The 14,061-nt window shown below is 36.4% G+C and overlaps 2 protein-coding genes across 2 annotated transcripts; both read right to left on the bottom strand.

Annotated features, from left to right (window-relative positions):
* Positions 1-231: 231 nt before the first annotated feature.
* LOC149956225 (uncharacterized) lies at positions 232-3,658 on the bottom strand. The gene is made up of 2 exons (XM_090165432.1): positions 3,637-3,658; positions 232-2,118 (listed from the first exon to the last, which is right to left on the bottom strand). Exon 2 carries the CDS (start codon positions 1,891-1,893, stop codon positions 676-678), a length of 1,218 nt encoding a protein of 405 aa, XP_090021558.1. The 5' UTR covers positions 1,894-2,118; positions 3,637-3,658; the 3' UTR covers positions 232-675.
* Positions 3,659-7,903: 4,245 nt separating this feature from the next.
* LOC149956224 (uncharacterized) lies at positions 7,904-10,954 on the bottom strand. Its single transcript, XM_090165430.1, has one exon. It carries the CDS (start codon positions 10,901-10,903, stop codon positions 9,467-9,469), a length of 1,437 nt encoding a protein of 478 aa, XP_090021556.1. The 5' UTR covers positions 10,904-10,954; the 3' UTR covers positions 7,904-9,466.
* Between the last annotated feature and the right edge of the window lie 3,107 nt (positions 10,955-14,061).

The following is a 14,061-nucleotide window of genomic DNA, read 5'->3' as shown; positions in this document are numbered from 1 at the left end:
ATAAACACGGATAACCAGGAAGTACAAATACACGAATTATTGCGTAAGTATAATTTTTTTTATTAACATAATATTAAAAACGACCAGTTTTGGCAGTGTTAGTGCCATCATCAGGAATATAGGATATTATAATAGAATGAACACGGATTTTCTTTGTGATTTATTACAGTTCTTTTCTAAAATGTATCATATTTACATATCTACACATAAAACACTCTTTAAAAGCTCTTATATACAGATTTCTATTGCTAAACATTATTATGTTAGTATATGAAAAGAAAGTTTATTATCCTATGAGAAATAAACCGAATTATATAGAAATAGCTAGGGTGTAACTACTTCTATAAATTGTATACACCTAGTACAGAGTAGGAGTACTCGTTTTAGTACAGTCTAAGTTACAGGCTTCTACGCCGATTATTCGTTGTGATCAATCCCTCGAAATATAGTTTATTTATCTTAAGAAAAATATTAAATAATATGCTAGGTAAAGATTATTTATATTAATTATAATTTAATTTTCAAGTTTATCGGTCGGAATAACCGTTTGTTCTTTAAAACTTGGTTAAAAAGTGTTTGTGTGACCAGCCACATTGTGCAAATTCTTTGTCCATTCACACGGAGCAACTTTATTGGCGACCGGTCTGGGTAAACAGTGTTGCCTAAAGTCGAGTTCTACGGATTGGAAAACGCCTGAAATTGTCTTTCTGCAGACTTAGCTTCGTCCTCAGAGTGTTTCTGCAAATGCCTTTTCAAATTGCTCTTTTGCGAAAAACCGAAATCGCACTGCGGACAGCGATACGGTTTTTCCCCAGTGTGAATTCTGACGTGGCTATTGAGCGTCGAAATCGTGGCGAAAGAGGTAGAGCAATGCGGGCAACTAAACGGCTTTTCACCAGTGTGAATCTTCATATGGGTATTTAATCCCGTCTTTGTCGAAAATGTGCTCTCACATTGCGAACACGAATATGGTTTTTCTCCCGTGTGCTTTCGTAGATGAGTATCTAAATTGTATTTCCACGCGGTGTTGTAGGTGCAATGAGTACAATAGTACAATTTTTTTACCGAATCGGTTTCATCGTTTCCCCGATGAGTCTTCTGATGGCGAGTGAATTGGGACCTTGCCGCGAAAGACATACCGCATCGCGAACACAAATACGGTTTTTCGTTAGAGTGAATTCTCAAGTGAAAATTTAAAGAACTTTTCTGGTTGAATGTGAGATCACAGTGTGAACATAAAAACGGTTTCTCTCCAGTATGAACTCTTTCGTGACCAATTAAATGGATCTTCTGAGTGAAAGAGAGACCGCAATAGGAACACACAAAAGGTTTTTCACCAGTGTGCAATCGCAGATGGCGATTTAAACCTCCCCTCTGAGCGAAAGAGGACTTACAATACGTGCACGAATACGGCTTCTCGCCGGTGTGAACCCTCATGTGTTCTACTAACTGGCTTTTAATCTTGAAAGACAAATTACATTCCGAACATGGAAACGGCTTTTCGCCAGTATGAACTCTAAGATGGATAACTAACGAAGCCCTCACGGCGAAAGACGAATCACACTGAGAACACGAATATGGTTTCTCGCCAGTGTGCTTTCTTACGTGTAGCTTTAAACGATATTTAACCCTTGTAGTGTATGGGCAGTAGGTACAGCGAAAATGTTTCACTCTAGACTCCTCTTCCTCCGATTGTTCAGTGACGCTTAAGTCGATTGGTTCGTCATCAGTTTCATAATTATTCTGTTTTATTCGTGCTTCGATCGTTTTAGCGTCTAGTTTCTGAATGCGGACAAAGCAAGGTAGATGAATTTTGTCATTTGTGTCGAATGATGTCAAGTAATTTTTCAGTTTAATTTCATTCGAGTTGATCGTATTTTTGAAGCAATACATCTTTTTCTTAGATACCTGACTTTATAGATTTTGGGTGCTCTTTTTCATGTTAGTGGAATTTCCGAATTGATGCAAATGTAACATTAAAGCCAATGATAAATTGATGCTTAATTGTTATTTCAAAATATTGTTTATGGTTTCTTTTTCCCTTCTTGAAAATATTCAAATAGTATCAAGCATGCGGCGCTCTTCTCCAGTTGCGTATGGGAACATCTATTCGTAACCCTTGAAAAATTTCAAATTAGTTACGTGACTTGATCTTAACCATGACTAGTATCGGTTTTATATAAATCAATTTACAATTAGGGATAATGACTACGAAGAGAAGATCCACGTGTATCATGGTAAAATTTTCCGCGGCACTAGAGGGGGGCAGAAAAACGTCACCATCTTGTGCTTCAATCGCGTCGGAAGACGTAAGATTTCGGGAACCAGGTTATGTCTGGGGGGGGGGGGGGGGGAGCTTGCTGTAAGGAGGATTTTTAAGCAATTCTGAACTTCGTACGAACATAGTCATTATCCCTAGGTATAATGAAATACATTCTTTAATAAAAATGATGGTCGTTTTTTCTTGTTGTCCCCTTATGTTACTAAAGAGGTTATTTAGAGATTTCAGTATCACGGCCAACATAAAATGCTTGTCAAAGCCAAAGATACTACTCTATATCTGGAGAAGCATCCCTAATTGAAGGACACCCGTTTCTTCCCATCTGATTTTTTTAAAAGCCAGTGGCGGCTCCAAAGAAATCCCCTTTGATGCTTTTTCGCGTGACATGAAGAGCTTGCCACCACCCTTCTACGCATTGTGACCCGGCCACCTGTTTAAACACATTGGTACGGGGGTATACAAATCCATTAGTCTATGTTTAAACACATTAGCAGTTGCTAAATGACTTGAGCTTAAAGGGAATATAACCTCTGGTATTTCTGTCGCCCTCCGAGGGTTCCAATATTGTCCGCTGATTCCCATGGCTTTTCACACCTGCGGCGCTGATAATCGCTGATTGTGAAGGGAATAAAGGAAATTGATGGGGTCTTCCATAAAGAACGCGCTGGAGGTTCTATTCCCTTTAAGGTGGTGCCTTGGGTATTAGCTTAGCTAGCTAAGAATCGCCCCTTATCTTAGCCGTAGCGCGAAATATTTTAATTTGATCACCCTACGAGAAGTTCTGGCGATTTCTCAATAGGTGTTTCTATAAAATACAGGAGGTCATGTGAAAATGTTTTGTCTACTTCACTTATCTGTAGCTTTTCAGGGTAGAGAGCACGTGCTGCAGTCCCAAGCCCCTACGGAATCTGAAAGCCGCTTGCAAAACTAAATAGTAAAGCACGCGGATAAAAACATTTTATACTTCTAATTTTTATTGTTTTATTTTATAGAAACACCAATTTAACTAGTAACACTTTAAAAATACTTCCTCGGCTATATAATTTGTTGATAAACATAACGTAGATGTGTACCTTTTCTGATTTTCACTCTCTTTTGTTTGATAGAAAAGATGTTTGTTATAATTTCCGTAATAAAATTTACGGCTAAGCTTAGGTCATATGAAACCGAATGTGATTAAAACTAGAGACTATATTTTGAATATGCCTTTAAAGCGACGCCACATGTTCCGTTGAAAGTATAAGTTTTTTTATGTCTCCGTACGTAAGCGGTAGAAATATCAACCAATCCAACCTAATACACTTAACATTTAATATTCGTGTGATCACCGGTACCAAAAATTTACTTTTACTCACTGTAGAAAATTATAGCTGCAAACGATTAAGCCTTGGGTTTCTTTTAAATTTTCATATTTAAAAAAATCGATATAAGGACAACCTGAAGAAAAATAATAACACAAGATAACTTATAGAAGAACTACAGAATTTGGTAAATAATGAATATTCAACTCGAAAGTTATACTTAGAATAAATGTTCTTGACGATCGTACCTTCTAAGGATTTGACGTTTGTTAGCTTCTGACCAGTAACTCCATGGTTTGTAACTTTTTCACTTTCATCTGAGATACATCAGAACACCTGACAAAGATTTTATAAAAACAAAAGCTATGTCAAATTTAAACCGTGCGCGTGCTCTTCTTAGCATCGCTAGTGTTTGATACTAATAATTACATATTTTTTCTAAAGAATAAATATGGATTTACAGCTGAAAAGACCGAGGAATAAAATTTGGGATTGTTTTAGACCAAATTGTACTATGGGTACGGCCGCTTCATTTGGACTACAGATGTTTTACCACTGGCGGATTAACCGCTCGGGATTAACCAAAAGGTTTCAGTTGGCTTCAGCCTAGGGCCCGCACGTTTCCAATAGGTTAGGGGAGCCTGAGACTAGGCTAAAGCAAGGCTATAGTCCCCCCATAATAAAGCTAAGCCTAGGGCCCGGGAGGTTGTTAAAAATTGCGATTTCAATTAAAATATTTAGTTTGATAAACGTTTCATATAGTATGTACTTATATTAGAAAAATATTAATTTTTATTATTTTTAACTGAAATAATTACAATCATTTTTTTAATTCGAATACTTTGACACCTACAGAACTTCGTGGCACTGCAGTTCATCCAGTATACAAGAAACCCCACGAGTGCACTCTCCCAGTTTCTTTCCTAAATGCATACACTTCATATTTCACTAAAGCAATCGGAAATAGTAGCAATGCTATATAATATATAAATATTAAATTCAAAATATCAAATGATTTTGGAATATACTCTCGGCATGCTGGATACCTTATATACAAGAAGTAAGCCCAATCGCTAAACATCTTTAAAGTAGCAAACGATACAGAATGGCGGCGGTAGGCTGATGTACAACTTCGGGATAATATTTCCAAAATCATGAACTTCCATCACTACTGCAGTAGTCTATATTCTTGGTTCCTGAATTCATTGATGGTAATATTTTTCTGAAACATATTTTATTTACTACAAAATGCCCATAATTACATTTCAATACAAAATATTTTCGTAAAGCTCTAAACTAAAGGTTAATATTTTTAAATATTTTGAAACTATTGGAGACGTAAGTTTTAATTATTTTTTAAACTATCCTATCTACTATCACTTTTTATAGTAACGTTTAAAACATATTTAACCCTGGTTATTGAATAACAAAAATATCTTGGTTTTCCAACTTAAAGATGGCGGAAACTATACAGATGTAACGGATAAGTATGTCAAATATTCAGGGGCGTGTTCTATGGGTCCTAATGAGTAGAAAATGTGTGATGAACATGGGTCCTTAAGTGCTTCGTTTCAGAGATATGGGCACCAAATAACTACCCCAAAAACCGGTACAACTCCTTAAAAGTAAAAACTGAGGAACGTTATTCTTCGTTGAACCAAATTGTTTGTATGAATTCATCGGTTGACGTTTTCTCTACTCTAGTGTAGTTAATAACAAGAATGAGAAATTAAGTTTTATCGTACACTATAATACTTTAATAAACTTATGTATTTCGTTTGAGAACGGCAGTGTACTCGCTAATAAGCAGAAATACATGTATGTCGCGAAATTTTAATTTTTGTTTTTATTAAAGTATTATAGTGTACGTAAAACCGTTGTTATGACTTCTTATTTAATCATCGGTTGTTCTTTTATCGGTGAAGCGAGAAATTCACAAAGCAACAAAAGTTCCTTAATGAGCTTTTAGGGGCTGTTCACAAATTACGTCACGCGGTAGGGGGGTTCGTTCAAGCGCTACGAATTGTTACGTAACTAATCTTATTTTTAATATCGGAAAATAAAATTTTGATTACCATCAGAAACAGTCTCAATTATTAGAAACATTCGTATTTTCATTGACTTTCGCACATTTAAGAGAATTTCATATGACTTTGATCTTTAGTTTCGCATATTTTATCACGCTCAGGATGAATAGAGGTGTTAGAACGATTAGTCTGTATCTACTAATTTATTTTTACCTCTACTAATTTAGATTATCTTTTGTTAGCAATATTAAGATGTACAAAAGCACACTATTTACGTCCCTCATATTTGCTTACAGAAAAGCTTTAATTATCTTCTTCTTTTTGGTGATCGCACCAAAGCTGCTAGGGCTGCTTATAAGCGATATGAATGTTTACGTAGGTGCTTTAGGAATAGAGGTCTCGAGCTTATAAACCATAAAAATTAGTACCTGATTTTATTTGTATTTTTTTAACCGGCATATCAATGGTTCGGTGCTATTAAAATAACCAAATATAGTTAAAATTAGATTCTTGTCAGATATGGGTCACATGTTTTAATGATTAAAATTTAAGATACAAACCCATTTCTTAGTTTTCACTTTTGCAAGCAACTCAAGGAAACCAGGAATCCAGATGAACTCGAACTTCGCGAATTAATTTACTAAAATGAGCTGGAGGTACGTCGTGCAAAAGCCGTCAGGTTTCTAACTCGGGTAAAGTATCTTGCAGAAAACGTAGGTATGCCTCACCATAAAATAAGGTCCAACTAAATGATAACCAACAATGCACACCAGAAACTGCTGTTGGTGATACCTAACACTTATTGCGTGAGTGTTACTTTGGATCCACTGGTGATTGTAATGTAAATTGAGTATTCCCTCACGGGAAACATTTTACCCGTCAGATGTTGGGACAAAACGGGGAAATTTGTTGACCATCATTTAGTTGGACCTTAACACGCCCCTGAATTTCTGGCATAATTATTCGTATATGCAAAAGTGACATAATTACCAAAAGTGTGTCAATCGGACCTATTTATGAATGAGTGTTACGAGCGAAATACAAGTTGGGAGGGGAGACGGGAAAGTATGCCTCGTAGTGAGGAACGGAGGAACTAAGTAGCACTGTTCAAAGTTAGTGTTTTTTTTATTTTTCGTGGTTCTGTGGAGATGCTATCGCCATCTACCTACGTTTTAATACCATAGACTAAAAAAAAGATCCAGAAACGCGACAATAAATAGTCTTTTATGTGGTCTACCTCGAGTCGAGCATTCATTAAACCTTTAGCATACGAAAGTACAGGGATTGTCACACTTTTGGTAATTATGTCACTTTTAATATATGTGAAATTATGTATACATTTGGAATGTCTAAGGATCCATTGGCACCGTTCAGCGAAAGCGCCTCGAGAAACGTACTTAAGTCAAATGTTAGACATCTTTCAAATTCATTGGTTGGCTGCTGTCGCTAAGAAGCCACAACGCAGAATGAAAATTGAAGGACATTTATTCGGAAAAGAGACTTCCCAGAAAATAATTTAAGAAACCCTCTGATTATTTCTCACACTGAGGATCTTCGAGAATTTGGCACTTTACTCGGGAAACTGGTTCAATTCCGTTTAAAATGACGTGTTTAGATGTTTAAATAAAGGGAAAAGGAAATGAGCTTCTATTCGACAGACGGCTAAATGTCGACCAGGAGCCAAGTCTAACTAAACGCATTTTTTTATTAGCGATTGTGACGTGTGGGACAATTCAGTCCGCTTGTCCATCTGATTAATCAGGGGTGAGATGTGTGTAAAGGTCACGCCAACGGGGGGATACTTGGGGTTAGGGACAGGACACCCGTGACGGAAGTATGACAACTACCCGTTGGGAGATTGGTGGTCGTCCTCACACGGCCACCCGCAATCTCTGCCTCTCAGACGCTTGGGATTACTGGACTACGCCACTACTCCCGGCTCGCGAGCAAAATTTCCACTGTCAACCAGGCCCGTTTCTACAAGAATCATCAGTGTCACCATATTCTTCCTTACACATTCCAAGTGTATACTTATATGGTTTCCTGGTGGCAACTCTGAAGAGTATAAGAGAATGGCAGCAAGGGCGAAGTTACCGTTCAAAACTGTAAAAAATATATATAAACCTTCTAGAAATTAGTAAATATTAATTTTTATCATTATATTAAACGAAATAGTTTCTTCTTTTAAGTGAAAAAAACTGTATTTAATAGAAATAATTTATTTATCTTCAGAAAAATATTAAAAATGAACTAAACTATAGTCAGGAGTTTACGGCTCTGACCCATCTAGGTCATAGAAATGAAACATGCACTTTCGCAGGATCATCGCAGATTACACTATCATTGGCGTAAGGTATAGTAGTATGTAGAATTGCATATTTTTTTCAATTGTGTGCACCTCTCACGAACCAAAATCCTGGCTAGCTGAAGTATGTTGTACTAATTGTTAATATGATGAATTTCATCCTACACTATATTTCCTGTAAAGAAGTATTTTGAAAATTCAGCGGGGGCCTTGGAAGGTAAACGTTTCAAGCCAATAACATTTAGTAGGATAGGGAGATGAATACTTATCTGTACACACTGGGAATCACTCCATCTTCGTTGAGTTTGAAAATTATCTCCCCACTAGTTAAAGGGCCACCCCTTCCGCCGAGTTCTTCGATTTCCCCTTCTATAGAAACTTGACATGAACCCTTTTACGCATTGTCACCCAGCCACCTAAAATAATGGCATTAAAAGTCGCTAGCTGACTTGGGCCTAAGGTGGTTCCTTGGAAATCAGCAAGCTGATTATTATTATTACTTGTGCTTTATTTAATTTATTTTTATGATATTTTAAGAGGAAATATTTTCCAAATCCAAAAATACTAAATCTGGACTGTTGTTATGTTTCAATTTTTTTCTTATCGCCTGGGGACTACCCCCCAGATCGCCGGGTTTAAACTGATTCCCCCCCTAAAACATCCCTACGCCACTGATAATTGGTCGTACGTCAATTTCGCAAACGGAGTAGTGTACACTCGTTACCGTACATTATTACAAATATTAAAAGTGATTGAAAAGAAATTTACAACTAAAAAGAGTCGACGATTTTAAGTGAAATTCATCTTTCGGTCAAATTTTCATCTCTTCAGAATAGATATTCAACATTAGATTAGTACGAACAGAATTATGTAATACATCTTTTACAAGATATATAAGTGCATATAGTGTAAATTTTACGTTTAACATCGAGCAGTGATACTTTGTGCACATCCTCGGTTGGGCTGAAAATTCGCGAGCAATGGAATATGCGTAGACCTGGCGAAAGTACACTTTTCATTTCCATGGCTTACCTCGTAAGATATAAACTATAAACTTGTGTTAGGAACTAGAACAAATAGGAACAGCATTTGAATATAAAAGACTATACGAAAGTTTTCTTAGCTTTAATACCACCAGTTCATAGCACACTGAAACAGTTCTAGAACAGAAAATGGTTGGAAGAACGTAGACTTTAGCTGATTTCCTTTTACTCATTTGATAAGAAAACCAAATAATTTAGTAACACACCATTTATCATGCCGATTAAGGGTTATTATACATTTAAAAGTCCGGACACTTGGAAGTATCAATCCGAAATATTAGGCAATGTTTTAAGTCTAGTGAACGCCATGTGGATACTTCAAGACGGAAATAATTATTTTAAAATGTAACAGATTTTGTAACAATTAATAAATTAATGATTTTGTAACCAAAATATGGTCGTAATATGAAAAATCATATTTGTATTCTAATCTTTATCGCTTCGTTTTTCTTTGGAATTATTGGGTAGTCGTTCATTTTGTAGGGCACTGCGTATGTAAAACTATCTACCTACTTCATATTTCTATACTCATTTGACGTAAATATCGAAAGTCCTACATTATTATAATTAACCGAATCATCGAATTCTTCATCACTGGCATCAGTTGCGACCGGAGATTCAATACCGCGATTTCCAGGTCGCTTTTTGTGAATGCTCAAATGGTGGGTTAAATGCGCTTGCTTGGCTGTGCTGTAGGTGCAATAGGTGCACTGGAAGGGTCTTCCTGCAGACTTAGCTTCATCCTCGGAGTGTTTCTGCAAATGCCTTTTCAAATTGCTCTTTTGCGAGAAACCGAAATCGCAGTGCGGACAGCGATACGGTTTTTCGCCAGTGTGAATTCTGACGTGGCTATTCAGTGTGGAAATCGTGGCGAAAGAGGTGGTACAATGCGGACAACGAAACGGCTTTTCACCAGTGTGTATCTTCATGTGGGTATTTAATCCTGTTTTAGTCGAAAAATTGCTGTTACATTCCGAACACGCGTAAGGCTTTTCTCCCGTGTGCTTTCGTAGATGAGTATCTAAATTGTATTTCCACGCGGTGTTGTAGGTGCAGTGCGTACAATAATACAATTTTTTAGCGGCATCGGTTTCGTCGTTGGCACGATGAGTTCTCTGATGACGAGTGAATTGGGACCTAGCCGCGAAAGAGAGACCGCATCGCGAACACAAATACGGTTTTTCATTAGAGTGAAGTCTTACGTGCAAATTTAAAGCGCTTTTCTGGTTGAATGTGAGGCCGCAAAGCGAACATAGAAACGGTTTTTCTCCAGTATGTATTCTCTCGTGACCAATTAAATGCACCTTCTGAGTGAAAGAGAGACCACATTGAGAACACACAAATGGCTTTTCACCAGTGTGCACTCGTAGATGGCGATTTAAACCTCCCCTCTGGGCGAAGGAAGACTTACAATACGTGCACGAATACGGTTTCTCGCCCGTGTGAACCCTCATGTGTTCTACTAACTGGCTTTTAATCTTGAAAGACAAATTGCATTCCGAACATGGAAACGGCTTTTCGCCAGTATGAACTCTAAGATGGATAACTAACGAAGCCCTCACGGCGAAAGACGAATCACACTGAGAACACGAATATGGTTTCTCGCCAGTGTGCTTTCTTACGTGTAGCTTTAAACGATATTTAACCTTAGTAACGTATGGGCAGTAGGTACAGCGATGTTGTTTAGCTCCAGACTCGTCATTATCCGATGGTTCAGTGACGCTCAGGTCTATCGGTTCTTTTTCCTCAGAATTTTCGTCTTCAGGTTCCGATTTAAACGTCACTGGTGAATCGTTTATCGAAGAACCTTCTTGATTTATCCGCGATTTCATCGTTTTAGAGTCTAGTTTTTGAACACGAACCAAGCAAGGTAGGTGGATCTTATCATTCGTATTCAATGATTCCAAATTATTATTTTCATTAATTTGAATACAGTTGACGGACATATCCTTAAAGGAATATCTCTTTCCTTAGATGCATATTATTGTCAATACATTTTAAAAAGCACTGAAATGACAAAAACACAACAACTTATTATTATAAATATATAAAACCATAGCTAAGTAATATATTATGTGCATGAAACGGCTACTAACTACTAGTCTAAAATTCCCACCAATGATTTTAACATAAACAAGACGTTACAGACATTTGAGTACAGTATAACACACAATCCCATGTGTTGGTATAACTTGCATATTAAAATAAAATTTGGGACCAATTTTCAATCACCAAGTACATATCTATAACTATAACCATCCAGACAAATTATTAACATACATAGATGAAGGACAAATATTTTAAACACCCGGTACTTGATAATAATTTTTTTTCACTGAGCATTAATATTTCAAACACCTTGAACATGAAAACTTAATAAAATCCATAAGAACATTATATCAATCACCCTGTCTATTAACTAAAGAAGAGCTTTTAAAATTAAACCAAGTTATTTATTACCACACAGAAATGTACAACGCTAGATCAGAATCACCTAGTCCATTAGGAACAGTACTTAAACAGCCCTGTACATTAACTTTATAATCGCATTTTGACAACCTAAGACTATTTTTTTAACGAAAGGAGTGCTTTCTCAACGAACTATATCACAATAAGCGTCTCTTAACATAACTAGTGCAATAAGCATTAACAGCCTAAGAATAGAGTAGTATCAGTGCTACAACACGCAACGTCACCCATGCTTTTTCCTATAAAAAACGTGCCTAAAATGGCGGCCATGGCCAAAGCTACGAGGTGATACTACTCTATAACTTTAAAACAAAGGAATATCTATTACAAATTTAAATCAATCACACTGTGATTTAACATCATTAGTGCACTAAGCATTAACAAACTAGGAATAACTACATAGAAAAATCAATTCCAATAATGAGAAATTATACTTAAATAACCCTGACTATTAAACCAAAAAAGGGCTTTTAATTTTAATAAACTAAGCCTGATAGACATGTAGGAAACTGGAATATAATGTAATACTTTGCTGACGCTATATTATTCATAAAAATCTTCTATTGCTATAGAGTTGGTATCGGTTGGTTATTATTTAACCTTTTGAGCTACGAAGAAAAAGCAGAAAATTATTTTTGTGCATTTCACGGTCGGAGATAAAATATCTGGAGATAGCTGGCGCCTGTGCATTAATATTCAATTGGTACTGAATTCAAATATGGCCATAGTGAGTACGCGAATTGTCTAAAATCCTTACTGAAAATTTAAATTTGTTGAGGCCACTTTAAACAGAAATATAATTCCAACTCAAATGGGATTTAATTAAAAACATTATATAGAATTAAAGGCGAAAATCGCCAAAAACAGCAAACTTAAGGCACCAGACGTCGAAATAAATATTGGTACATCCAAAAGTCTATATTTCGCTGTAAATTGACGAATCATTTACCTATCATTGCCACCTGTATTATGAAAATGCCCCTGCTATTGGAGATGGCCATGAATCTATCAAATTCTTCGAAGAAAAGCGACTTTAGTGGAGAGCGTGGTGCCATCTATTTATGGAAAAGGAAGCCTACTTTTATTTCGCTTGAAGGGGCCCCAAATCTAGATGAAGGGGCCCCGAACAGCCCCCGAAAATGATTTGCGAAACTAGAAATATCAAAATCCGAATTAAATGCCTGCTGTTTTTAAGTTGCGAACACTGAACAGTGATTTCTAATATTTTTTCGAACGCAGCCTTGATTCGTTGTAGTTGCTAAACTAGCTACTTCCAAAAGTGTTGCATCGTTAGACAGATGATAAATTGCGCGGTTTTCCGACTCTATAAAATAAAGCGTGGCAACCATAGATATAAGAAATGTATATGAAGGTCTAGATAAATTTCGGGGCGTCTAAGCCTAACATAAAATACGGAATTGACACCTAGCAGACACCGAGGAAGGCACGTGACCAAGAGCGCGAGCGCTCTTAGCATTTTAGTACCAAGTGCTTGACCTTTCCGCAGGCGGAAGTCTTTAGACACCATCTGTTGGTGACTTTTAGTATAATTTCTAAGCAGGCGACAATGGCCCTCGCGACGATAGCACGAGCTTTCTTACCGATAGATAGCGCGTTATAAGGATAGCCTGCAGAAATTACGCGTTTCTGCTAGCTGTCACCTCCGTATTCACTCCCTTTGAAATATTTTATCTAGACCTTTATATACGTTTCCTATATCTATTTTGGCAACTGGCAGTGTTTTTGCAATAATTGTAAGTGAAAATGGAGAATGCTGTTGGAGGATGTTGCCCATATGTGCTCATCGACTAAAAAAAATAACTTCCGAGTACATTTAAACAGTCATGTACATTTCTTTTGTAAATTATTAAAAATAAACCGGTTTTGTCACAGTTTGGTTTAGTTAGTGTATGTAAACGGGGGGCCCCCAAATTAAAGAATTAAGTAGCCTACCCAGTGTAATATCCTGGCGCCGCCACTGACCATGTATGTTATCTCTAGCAACACGATACTGAAACTCTTTATTGAACTCTCAACTATATGTTATTATAATATGAAATGTAAAACTTTCAGGGTTGGCTCTCAGAAGAATTAAGAGAAGGGGTAGCTAGAACCCTAAGGTTGTGTGTACAATTTTCTTCAACTGCGTGTCCTCTGCCCCGAACTTAATTCATAGCTACCTTTTTAGATTAATTATACTCTCCAAAACAAAAGCTGTCTAAAAATTGTTTTTTTTTGTCTCGTGAAGCGATGAAAAAATTCTTTCATTATATTAAGTATTGCCTTAGAAGCTAATTTTTCTGCAATTGAAATCCCCAATTTTTGGAAAACTAAATTTTTTATAGCTTTTACATTTTAGTTATAAACATCACTTCTATGTCAAGGGAATGTGGATATCACCTTTAACACATTATCATCATAAATAACTTATTTATTCTCTATTTGAAATGGTTTAGCTTCTTCCCATTCCTGCATATTTAAATTTTGTATATAAACACAATTTTGATCTATTATTATATATTTGAGCCAACAAACGTTGAATGTTTCACCACAAGTGTTACTCCCTAAAATAATAAAACTACTATTATTATCACTAGTGCTTTGTTATTATATAATATTTTATGGTCAATAACCA

Source organism: Leiobunum rupestre, chromosome 2 (assembly GCF_980474605.1).
Source record: "Leiobunum rupestre chromosome 2, qqLeiRupe1.1.hap1, whole genome shotgun sequence".
Taxonomy (NCBI): domain Eukaryota; kingdom Metazoa; phylum Arthropoda; class Arachnida; order Opiliones; family Sclerosomatidae; genus Leiobunum; species Leiobunum rupestre.
This window is presented reverse-complemented; position numbering and strand designations above follow the sequence as displayed.